The 12,339-nt window shown below is 41.6% G+C and overlaps 1 protein-coding gene across 2 annotated transcripts; it reads right to left on the bottom strand.

The window, feature by feature from the left end:
• Positions 1-371: 371 nt before the first annotated feature.
• fgf24 (fibroblast growth factor 24) lies at positions 372-9,021 on the bottom strand. Of its 2 annotated transcripts, none has more exons than XM_083559917.1 (5): positions 7,821-9,021; positions 7,599-7,635; positions 4,580-4,742; positions 2,674-2,780; positions 372-1,720 (listed from the first exon to the last, which is right to left on the bottom strand). In XM_083559917.1, the coding sequence occupies exons 1-5, from the start codon at positions 7,850-7,852 to the stop codon at positions 1,442-1,444; spliced, it is 618 nt and encodes a 205-aa protein (XP_083416043.1). In that variant the 5' UTR covers positions 7,853-9,021; the 3' UTR covers positions 372-1,441. The 2 variants fall into 2 exon arrangements, with proteins under 2 accessions (XP_083416043.1, XP_083416042.1); XM_083559916.1 differs by having other exon boundaries at positions 4,571-4,742; positions 7,821-8,562.
• Positions 9,022-12,339: the final 3,318 nt, after the last annotated feature.

A 12,339-nucleotide genomic window follows, 5' to 3' on the forward strand; every position in this document is an offset into this window, starting at 1 on the left:
TTTATAATAGTCATAAAATTATTATTTTTTGCATACTTTTTTTTTTTTAACCATAAATGTGTCATGTTTGTTAGTAGTATCTCTTAGAAACCTGTCATGTGACAAAGGAGTATATAGATTTGTTTACACTACAGCGAAACCCATATGAAGGGTGAACCTTAGCACAGGTGAGTTCAGTGAAACGTGTTCCACTTTCCTCGTTGTAGCTCAATTCAGAATGTTCAGATATAAAGCCTTTTTGAACAATAAGTACATATACAGCATGGTGTTGTCTAAACCATCAAAGAAGGAGTTTACAAATGGAACTCTGGTATACAGAATAATCTGATAGTTATTCCTACAGAGTGGGGGGGGGGGGTCTTTAAAACTGATTTTTGTTGTTGTAATTCTTTAAAAGAAACTACTGTATAGTATTATGAATTACTGTAAAACTTTGAAGTAAAAATAATAGAAGTACATATGCATGTGCTAGTGTTTGAGAACAGGCCCATTGTCACTACAGTGCATTTTTGTAAACCTTGCACTGAAATACAGTGGAAAACAAAAAAAAAAAAAAAAAGGTGAAAAGGTTCTCATCAAATCGACGTGTTATGCTCTTCGAGTCCCTTCAACTCCAAGCTTCTCTTCATTTGTTTTAACAAGCACTACCGCCATAGCTAATGCTGATGCCTGGCTAGTCAAAGCATGTTGTGCTCTGCTGAATCACAGGTTGCACAAAAATGTACAAAAAAAAAAAAGGAATCATACAATTGCTGGGTGTGATTAAGCACACTTCACCCACAGACAGGCCTAGAGAAAACGCTCAAGACAGCTCACAGAAAAAAAAATCACTGACCAGAAATGAAGGCAATCAGATGCTTCATGGACGGGCCCTTCAAAATATTGCACTCAAAGCTAGTGTTGGCCTGTGTTGAAGCTGGTGTGTTGAAGCTGTGAGTCCTGCAATGTGACCCTGTTATCACGCTCCTCTTGCATTTAAATGATAGCCCAATCCAGCGGGGGGGGGGGGGAACGGATCCTTGTTGTTTGGGCCAATTCAAAATGAAATCTATTTTTTCTTGGGTATTGGGAGTCAAATCTCTCCTTTTCAACAGGATGCCTGCTGCTGTAAACTCGTCAAAGTGGGAGACCACAGTTTCTTTTTTTTTTTTTGTCATCCATAATTTGTCTTATATAAATAACAGAGAGTAACAGACACAATATAACATTACTGATAACCCAAAGACATTCAAACACCTAAGAGAGACTCAGAGATCTGGAAAAATATAAAAATAAAATATCTTTGAACATTTTTAAGATTTTTGTCTCTTTTTTTTTTGTCCTGTAGCCATCTTTCAGCTTTCCTCTCATGCTTCTTTATTTAAAATAACTTTTATGCTTTCTTAAGGCAAGACGTTTGAGATGTCTGTAAAGGAAGAGTGCATGCTCGGTCCGTGCCACTTCAGTTTGTTTTGTGGTTTGGCCTTAAGCGCCGTGCCCTACGCGTCCGTTTCGTTACAGTGGTGAAACGGAACTCCTCCTGAGGGTCCACCTTGCCCTTAGGGTCGCGTTTCATGAAATGCACTTCCTGCTGTGTCTGTGTGGTCCGTGAGCCTTTCTTGGGCCGGCCCCGGCGGTTGAAGCCCAGGTACCAGCCTTTGTACTTGGCAGACACTAACGCCGTGTAGTTGTTTTCCAAGAACTCCTCCACGAACACGCACTCTGGGTTACTCCCATTGAGCTGCAGGGGAGAGAAAATAACATGTCAGATGAAGCCCACCTGTTGAGCAACTCTCCCAAGCCCGTCAGCTGAGTTTACTTGTGAGGTATTAAAGTTATTTGCAATAGAAAGGTGCTGGGGGAGGGTGTTTAAAAAAAAAAAAAAAAGCTTAGTGTGCTGTGCATTGTTATCAGTTCAAGTGAAGAGAAAAGTTGCCTCCTTTAAAATTCTAGGAAAGAGCTTATACTATAAAGTAATGTTTCTGGGAATTTATATCCCAATCTCTGATGACCTTTGGTTTTAATTCAAATCTACAGTCTGAATGTCTGGGTTTGTCATTTGAAAATAGGCTGGATGTTCTAGTGTTCATACTAATGATTGGCATCAAACATGCTCGAAAAAAAATAAAATAAATGAAAGGTGTGTTGGCCTTTCTGTCTCCATGTGCACATTTGATAATTTTTTACCAGACTTCAAGCACCCACTTTGATAAAAACTAGACATCTGTGAAGCATAAAACATTGGCTCATTCTTTTACAAGTGTTGCAGCTGTTTGGGTTTTTGAAAATGCATGTCATCAGCTTTACAGTACAGCAGTATGATATGAAAGACATTATCGCTGAATTCACCCTTTATGAAAGTAACATTTCCAGCAATTTGCTAATCACCTGTTTGACGACTAGAAGAGATTGTGAGGATAACGTTTTAACGGTGACTCGCCAAGCAGGGAAAGGCTGTGTCACTCAGTGGCCTTGTGCGTGACAAACATAATTAGGCCACTCTGTATGACGCCTCCTAGTGATCACAAAGCCAAATAACTTTTTTTTGGATGCGGTGTTTCAGAGCATGAAGAGTTTCCTTGTCAGGCTCTATAGGCAGCTTTCTAGATGTACGCACAATTTTAGAATTTGGATTTAAGAAAGATGGATGCCGAGTCTCAATTAACCGATTTGGCAGATGATGACAAATCTTACCTTGCCAATGATTTTGCCGTTCTTGTTCATGCAGATATAGTAGCCACTTTCTTTTCCTTTTATTCGTACATGACTCCCAAATGTTTCTGTCTCAACTACAAGGAGAGCTGAAATAAATAAAAAAAAATTAAATTAAAACACAGCTGTGGGAAAATATCCAGAAATTACCCACACATTTCATATTATTTGTTGGTTAGAGGTCATTTTAGTAAAACACATTTGATCAGTCCATTATTGTAATCATAAAAGGTTGTGAGGAAAAAAAATAAAATAAAGATTGATCAATGGCACACATGCACAAGTGGTGAGAATCGCTCCCATGACCACCCTGAACACTCTCTTTCTCTCCCTCTCTTGCCCTCTCTCAGTGTTTGGGCACCTTTGTTCATGCTTACCCCTCCCAGGGGGAGCTATCTGCCAAACCTCTTGAAGCAGTTAAGATCCCTGGGGATTGGGTTTCCAGTCGCCTTTAGTCCCTGCTCACTCAATCAAGAAGTTAAGATGATCCATTTGCTTAACACACAGAGCTATTCAGTGGAGCTCAAAGGCAGGGGGCTCTGAGGGCAATGCCAAAATTGTCTCCTTTTTAAAAGCAACTCACAGTACAACAAGCAGGGGAACCAGTTCAGGCAGAGCACTTGAGATTTGTGCAGGAGCAAGAGAAATAGCCCTCTACCTTGGTTTGGTCCAGCGAATAAGGAGGTGATTTTACAAAGACGCTGCTAAAAAAAGCAGAGCGAAATAAGAACAATCAAGGGACGGCTGAATGGATGGAGGGGGTATAGAGTGCACAGGGAGTGGTACACCTGTTTCCCTTGACTATTTATTTAAAATTATAGATATGACATATGCCTAGACTGCTTAAGAAGTTTCTCCTGTGCAACAGGCATATGCTTGCTTAAGGCATTTTTTTTTTAAATATGTCTGACATACTTGTTCTCAGGGCCATACATCTGTTTCACATGTTTGCCAGACTAGAGCACGAAAGCACGATGTTTCTACAGAGAAATCAAGTGTTGCATTCGTCACAACTGGCCGAATGTTAGAAACGTTCTGTGCGCATGCATAAAATAACAGAAAGAATTTAGCATTAGGTGTAATGAAAGTCTGTACTACTAGTAAGTAGTGAACTATTATCCTTTGTGAACTGATTATTAGAACACTAAGCCGCTGTATTGAATTAGTGCCGTGGCTTTGTATTGCTGAGAGGCAGAGAGCTCTCAGGTGCCAGGTGTGGGGATTTACCTGGATCTGCGTACAATCCTGCTCACACAGGTACAGAACGACCTTTATGTCTGAGCTTTACGCACAATGCTGCACTACTCAAACTCCAAACCTAACACCAGTTCACCGGCATGAACAAAGCAAGACGTTAGATTCTAGTTTATTTTCCGTACCCATGCCGAGCAAGTGACGGTTTGCACTATGTGGAGGCCCTGAACATGCAAATCAGGCATAAGCCAGTTCACCACTATAAAAGCACCGCACTATAGACACAGCTTAAGCCCTGTGCCTGCTGAGAAGTTACTGTAGCAGCACCGAGCAAGACTCTGGCTGACGAAAATGAGGTCGGATGTAAACACACTTGTATCACTCAGCGCAACTCAGTCTAGCATTCACTGCGCTTACCTCTACCCATAACCCCCCCACCACCACCACCAGCCCACCAGTATCCCTGGATGTGTGCTCATATTGGATCAATCTGTGTCAATTGTGCTCAACAAAAATCTAGACTTATCGCTTCTGGAACATCAGCGAGACAATATTAGTCAATAAAATGAGCATACAATTAAACCTCTATGATGGAAAGTACACCAGGATGTATGGAGGTATGTGTTTGTTGTAAAGCCATCAGATCTGTCTAAAGTGGCGGAAGAGCACAGGAATGCTCCCGTACCGTACTTGCCCCCATCGTCTCCGTTAGCATTGATCTTCTTGCCAAGGATCTGTACATGCTTCCCCGTTGTCCGGCTGTACAGCTGGTATATCCGCACCTGTTTCCGACTCACGTCATCGCGTGTGTGGTTTTCGATGTAGAAGCGGAAGTCTGCCGAACTCTGGTGCGACTCCTAGATGCGGAGAAGCAGAGGGTCAGAGAGTGCGACTAAAGTTTTGCAAAGTGAAGTGTAGTGTGCATTGCAAAATATCTTAATTGACACAAGTTGTTTTAGTTCTGGATCGTTTGTTCGAAAAGTCATTCTAAAGATCAAAAAAAGAAAAAATGCATGTTCAAGAGTACGGGCAGTTTTAGTCAATCTGCGTAGCCTTCCGAAAGACAAAGCATGATTTCAGGGTAGTGTTCTCTTTTCATCTCTTCGAGTAAAGCAGCTGAATACTATGCGCCTGGAGCTAAACCGAGAAAACAAGTATTCCATTTCCAATAGCAAGCCACTAGCAATTATCCACCTGAAGGATCAGGACCTGTTTCTCTGTCATCAAACAAATATCTGCCTGAGGTCAGAATTACCCTCATAAATCACACACATGCAGACACACACATCTGCAGACATGCTAACAGACATTTACGCAGACACATCTGCAGCGAGATATGTGTACACACACTCACACACACACCCACACATATAAAACTATACAACCTAAGGGATCTTTCAATACCCAGCATTAATTTTCATTCACATATTTTATCCACTGTGCCAGTTACCTGAGGCTTTATCCAAAAAAATATTCCCAGCCAATCTTTCACCTGCTATCCTTCTTAACTTTTTCCCCGATCCTCTTCTGCTCGCCTATCCTGTCATCCCTCCATATGAGGAAAACGTATACTTTTCAGAACCCCTGGAATCTAAGCCCAAGCCAATCCTGCTCTCCTCAGCTGTATGAGTGGTAATTACCCAGTAATGGGCTTTTATGTGGCTGCTCTCAGGTGGCTAATTATATACACATTACATACTCTGACTCGCTGTTATTTTAACCTCAGCAAATTAATGACATTTAGAGTGTGCGAGGGGAAATGCACTCATGGCAGAACAAATCGTCAACGCCGAGATGAGAAACAAGACGCTTCCACTAAGCTGTGTGTGCGCTGGACTGTGAGATGCATCTGAGCGTGCATCAGGAACACACGGACGAAGATACCACAGGGGATCAAAAGCTCGCTTCTATTGTATTCGACACCAAAAAACATTTCTTTTATATCTGCACTGAATTTTTTTGTGCAACTGACCGATTGTTTTTCGCTTGTAATCAACTGACAACTGATATTTGCTTGTAATCAATAAGCATAAATCATTTACTTATTCATGGATTAAAATGGACATTTTGACTATTATTCTTTAAAAAAATGAATAAAAAAATAAATTATTATAAACGCAAAATATCACTTGTTTACGAAAGGTTTATTGCCATTTGGACCGAACCGTATCATAAATTGAAAAACACGGTATGTGTTGCAAAAAAAATTGTTTTGGCAGATTTATCAAACAAAGACAGTCTGACTTCTTTTCAAGAGTAGTTCTGTCTTGACAAAAAGCCCACACACACTATGTATATGAGGGAAAACACACACACATACACATACACACAACCTTTCCTTTGAGGGATTTGCTCTGAAATCTCTCCATCTCTAGTCAAACACTGAGGTGTGCTTGGCAGACAGTTGCATCTCAGCGCAAGCAGGAAAACGGGACATGCCTATGCAAAACATTTTTATCGTGCTGCCTGTCTCCCTTCAAAGCCATCCTAGCGAAATGGATATCATTGCGACTTCAAAAGATCAGCACCATCCTTGCTAAGAAGCTGTGCACTCTTGCATGTCCGATAGGGCCCTATCTGCAGACACCATTCTCGGCTGTAGCTCAGGAAACAACGCATCAATGCACTGCCACTTCAGCCCTGCTCTTATAGACTTATCACACCATTGATTTCCCAGCATTTCCTCAAAGAAGAAAAGGACCAAACCCATTATAAAATACTGAGTGACGGAATGAGGAGAGAGAGGGAGAGAGATAGAGAGAGAAGCAGGAAGCATTTATACGCTTGCATCTGTGACCTGCAATTAAAGCACTAGTATTGTAATTACTGACACAAAACGCTGAGGAATCAGACAGCCTGCACTATGGTCTGGTTTGCACCAACTGTTTTCAGAATAAAGATATTAGCATGCACGATTATATAACCCGCTTTAGCCATATCGACATAATATAAACTGCCTTTGTTCAGTAATTGAAGCTGTCTTTGTAGGTGCCTGCTGTTGGTATGACATGTTAATACAAGATTTTATAATCATTGCATTAGCTTATCCAGGAGTAACAGAGTAAAAAAAAAAAAAAACGATTGTTTGTTTTTCTTCAGGGGAAAGAAACTGAAATGATTTGAACTCCGTTTAAATTTTTTGCATCTTAAAAAGGCTTGTTATAGTGTTTTGAACCTTTTGTCGCTATTTGTCTTTGAATAGATGTGAAAGGAGAATTTACACTGAAAACATGTCTGTCTCTCGACTGAATAAAAACCTTGCATAGAGAAAATAGAAAGCAAGGCTGATACCAAAGGGAAAATGACTTTTCACAGAGCAGTTTGGATATAGAACTTATCTCGTATGGTGCTGTTCCTTATTGCGCAATCATCGATGTTTGCATTATTGATTGATTTGTATTACAAATTTGGAATATCTGCTTTAGACGTGCATTTCGTGGCTTCTAATAAATGATCTTAGAAATGTGGAATACGTTGTTTAGAAATGGTGTGCATGCATTTCATCTTTAAAAGTGTACTTTGAAACCAATTTAGTGCAGCTTTGAAAAAAAATTGCATTAAAAGAACAGAGTAAAATCTACCTTTTTTTAAAGGAAGGCATTGCACAATTAATCCTAATCCACAATTAATCCGAATTCCATTCTTACGCCTGAATTGACATGTATTCATATATCAGATGGTGTTAATACAGTTTTATGATGAGTCAGACCTACCTGTAACTGGAAGTAGAGGACCAGAAAATGTAAACACCTGGAGAAAGAGACAGAGAGATAGGGGGAAAGGATGGAAACAAAAAAAGGAGGAGTAAATCACAACGAATTAGACGAAATTAAGGGGGGAAAAGAGCATCAGAACGACACTCTCATATCACAGCTTTGAGCGACTTCTATTGGCAAGAATTCTTTGACTGGGGGGAATGAAAACGGCTTTCTTACACGTAGCTGAACCTCGAAGGCAGCACGGACATCTTGGTCAGATCCACCTGTTTTCCAGCACTCGCCGGTCCAGTCCGAAACTCGGCGCCGGGGCCTCACGCGCAAAATCCTGGGGGAGTCTCGCGCTCCCAGTGACACGAGAGATCAGCGCAGTAAAACTGTGCCGCTGGGAGCCACATCAGGCTCTTCCTCAATAAACCTGGATTGAATGCGAACAAGCGGCTGCGGATCTCCGTCCGTTTTGCTCCCTTCCTAATTCCCCCGCACGCTTGTTTTTGTTTTTGTTTTTGTTTGTTTTTGTTTTTTTGCGGTTTTGGCTCCGCCGCGCGCGCGCACGCCTCTCTCTCTCTCTCTCTCTCTCTCTCTCTCTCTCTCTCTCTCTCTCTCTCGCTTCGAGCGCGGAAAGATTAAATTTGCACGCGGGATGCGACTCTTCCTCGCCGCCTTCAAATTCCACAGGCGCTTCTCTCCCCCTTTCTCTCTCTCTCCCTCTCTCTCTTTTCTTCTTTTCCTTTTCTTGTCTCACGTGTAGGGAGTGTCGGTCCGGTAATCAGAAGTTCAGTTCCGCTCGTACCTGCCGGTAAAGTCCATCTCAGCATGGATCATTGGTAACTTTCCGTGTCCGGTAGATGTGAAGTTAAAAAAAAAATTAAAAATATATATAAACTTTATATATGTATATAAAAAGTTATTGACAGAGATCAACAATAGCAAAAATATATACGTGTTAAGAGATAAGTTTACCCGGTGTGTGTGTGTGTGTGTGTGTGTGTGTGTGTGTGTGTGTGTGTGTGTATATATATATATATATATATATTCAAAAAGCGCGTGCAGTCGGAGTGTGTTACGATCCGGAGCGCGTGTCAGCGGTTCATGTGCCGCGGAGACTCGGTGCGCCGCGAGGGGCTTTTTTTGGTCGCTAGTGGGTGGAAACCTGTCAGTGGTTTTTGCACCTGATAGGGCGATCTGAGAGGACCATCAGTACATCAGAGACTTTTTTTTCCCAACATGCTTCCCTGCCTTCACTGAGTTTTTATAAGTCTTCTTTCGCTTTATAAGTTTTTTTTATTTATTTTTTTTTATGGAAATTCTTTGCGATTTTCAGCTGAACTTGGACAGAACACGACGCAGGTGCAGAGCTTCAACGATGAAACCCCAGATTATGATATGGTGAATTTTGGACAGTGAGCAATTTATGAAAACCCCACCACCGCCACTACAGCTCCATAACTGTGTATCTTCTTGAAAAGATGCCTGAACGTTTCATCATTCATAAAATCATTTGGCTTGTGTCAGTGCATTCATTAAGCAATGTAAAAATAAATACATAAAATAATAATAATAATAAATTGACCTCTATACTACACTAACACCCACACTTTTTAACAAATTTACATTTCAGGCTGCTTTATTTTTAACGACAGTGTAAATCTAAGGAATTGGGTGGAGTTGATGATTTTGCCCACCGTTTTTAAACCTCCACGGTGATCTCACACGTGATTTGGGCTGATGCTATGTGCTGGAGTTTCACTGGATCTCGTTCGTCCACTTCCGTTAAGGCGCGCGGGGGTCTATGTGGATTCGCCGCTGCGCTCCCAGACACCATTCACATGCAAGCGCTTGTCGAGCTCGACCTGCCAATATTGTGCTATAAGTTATCAGGCATTGAAACGCGCGCGAGGTGTGAATGCGTTTACATGCTCCCTCCGAGCATGAATCCCCCTCCTGCCAGCTCTATGCATTGTGCTCTCCACGCTTATTCCCTCATTACCGGGTATAAACTCGAGCTCCAGCATCTCTCTCTGTCTGTCCAAACAATAGGAGGCTTTTGGAAAGACAAACAGTTTACGACCGCATTTAAGGCTTTTATAAATAGCATCACACGCAGGCCTTATTTCCATTAAACAAATACTTTACCTGTTCATTACTGACCTTAGACCTCTAGAATTATCAGTATAATTCATGTAAAAAAAAAAACATAGAAGCATGCAGTAGACATCAGGAGAGATGCATGTTTTGCATTGCAATTTTTTTTTTTTTTGATTGCATCAGGTTTTGTATAAAAACTAAAATCAAGTCAGGGTGTGTAAACATCAAACATTCATTATGCTAGCACTCTCCCTCATCTCAGGTATGAATCTGTGAATATGGCATGAAACCACACCCGGATAAATCCCAAACCATATATTATAAGGTAAAAAAGTAGGTTCACTTGCGTAGACAGGTATCCCAGGCATCTGATGTGCTTATTACCTGGTGTGTGGGGAAATAAGTATTAATGCTGGCATCAAAGCAATATGGTGACTAGGACATTAATAGACAGCAAGATGTATTGAGCGAGCATTTGCACTGGCGAAAGCTTGACCGATTTAATCTGCAGTCTCTGCGCCATGGCTTTTAACAGCTTTACAGTGCATTGATGTGGGGAAGGGAAAAAAAATAGAGAGAAAGAACAGCACATCTCCCAGAGTATCTGTATTATTAGAGTAGGTCTTTGCAGTGTGTTAATCATTATCATAAAGCATGCAGGGGCAAAATAAGTTTTAGCTGAAAATCCTAATATCTATTTTTGCAGATAATTATAAGTTGATGTGCACAAGTCTGCAGTAAATTACAAGTCCTGGGAGGAAAAAAGTGCGTGTAAGATATTCTTTTTTTTTTTGTCATGTGAATTAGATAAATGCATTTGCATACATGTCTTAAAATTTTTTAAAAGTCCTTTTCTTAATTTTTTCATTGAGCAGGTTGCAGCTGGTCAGAAATGAAGGTGGTTTAGAAGGATCAGAATAATGCAGCAATTTAAATAATTGTCATGGTTATTATGTACTAAAGATTAACTAGACATACTTTGCCACAAAAAGGCTTAAAAAATAATTATGACTAAAATGAGCAAGATAATGGGCTGAAGACTTCCTTGAATTTATAACCAATACGTTTTAAGGGTTTTATTTTCTCTTCTGTTTTTTTATAAGCAAATTATTGTGGTAATCACCAGGAATGTTGTGATGTTGGCGATCGCAAATTTAAATGAAGACGAAAAGTTTTTTCTTTTAAAGAAATCTTTAAGGGGCAGTCACACTCAGTTGTTCAAAGGCTTATAAGGCCTTTTAAACCTGACAAAACAACTTCACAGTTCTATAAGTAAGCCCCAATATACTATGTTAGTGTCAGAGCTCACTCTATCACATACATAGCTTCCCACCTATTTCCTCTTTCATCTCTGACACAAACATATGGACTGAGAGGGGGGAGCCCAGGGGTGGCATCTGCATCTTATTGAATCTGAAGGTGAGGCAGAGGCCTTGCTGGATGTTCTGTAGCCAGGAACCTTTCTGACAGTCAGACGCATTTCCTTTTTCGCTCCTCATCTTCTCTAGGACTCGTCACAACCCACTCCATCGGACCCGACTCCTCTAAACTCCTGCTGAGAACTCGACTTAACAAAAGCACGGGCGAGGACTCACTCGAAGTGTAACACTGCAAACATGAGCGGTCCGGAAGGCAGTAAAACTCAAGCGGCGTGTCCGTTTTAGGTGTAAGAGTTTGAGCTGCACCGAGCAGGGTCGCCCAGGGGTCATGACCCTCCGGAGCGTGACAGAGAAGGTGTGTAAGAGAGGGTCACTTAAGACTGCCACACTGCTTTTAAGGACATGTGCGTAGTCCTAATTTGTCTCTGTCGCAACTTGACTGCATGAAACAATTTAGAACTACTAAAGCGTGGTATTTGGTGCGGGTGATGTTGGCTAGGTGTGTGTGTGTGTGTGGGAACAGGAGTAAGTGTGTGTGAAGAAGTAAGTGGGTGTGGGTGGGCTTGAAGTGTTTGGGCAGGAGAATGTGGAAGCGAGTGGATGTGCTCGCACCCCCTCAACATTCGAATGTGAGTGTAAAGATGGCTGTTTTGTGAACCTGCATGCCAGTGTGTGTCAGTGTGTGTGTGTGTCGAGGGGAAAGAGGAAAAAGGAGGGGGCATGCTGCACCGAGGCTCCTTTGGCTGCTGACTTTGATAATTATCCTGTCAGTCGAGCTCAAATACTGGCGTTCATATAGAATACCTTCACAGAGGCCTATGAGTGAGCTGCACAGCACGCCGCTAATGATGATATTTCCTCTCCTGCTCTCCGAACACTGTCCAACATCATAAACACTCGCTACAGCTCCCTCGCTGCTCAGCGCTAACATGTGTTTTTATTTTCGGGACCGCATCAATTTGCATGCCTCACTGCACTCCTCGTTCCTTAATTATTCCACAGCTGTTTGGGGAGACTATTTTGCTGTGGAGGTTAATAGATTTTAAAGAGCCGGGCTGTCAAAGAGCCTGTCACAATAGGAGAAAAGCTCAAAATCCAGGGTGCGTAATTGGTTCGGGAATGGCTGTTTTTTTCCCCACTTTGCTGGCACATTTAGCCTGTCTGGCAGATCCGGGCTGAAGATCCAGGGCAACAGCAACTGCAAACATACACTCATTTGTCTCATCAGCCCTCATCAGTTGCTGAAAGATGAGGTCTGCGTTATAATGATG

The sequence above is a fragment of the Silurus aristotelis genome (genome assembly GCF_946808225.1).
Source record: "Silurus aristotelis genome assembly, chromosome: 14".
Lineage (NCBI taxonomy): Eukaryota > Metazoa > Chordata > Actinopteri > Siluriformes > Siluridae > Silurus > Silurus aristotelis.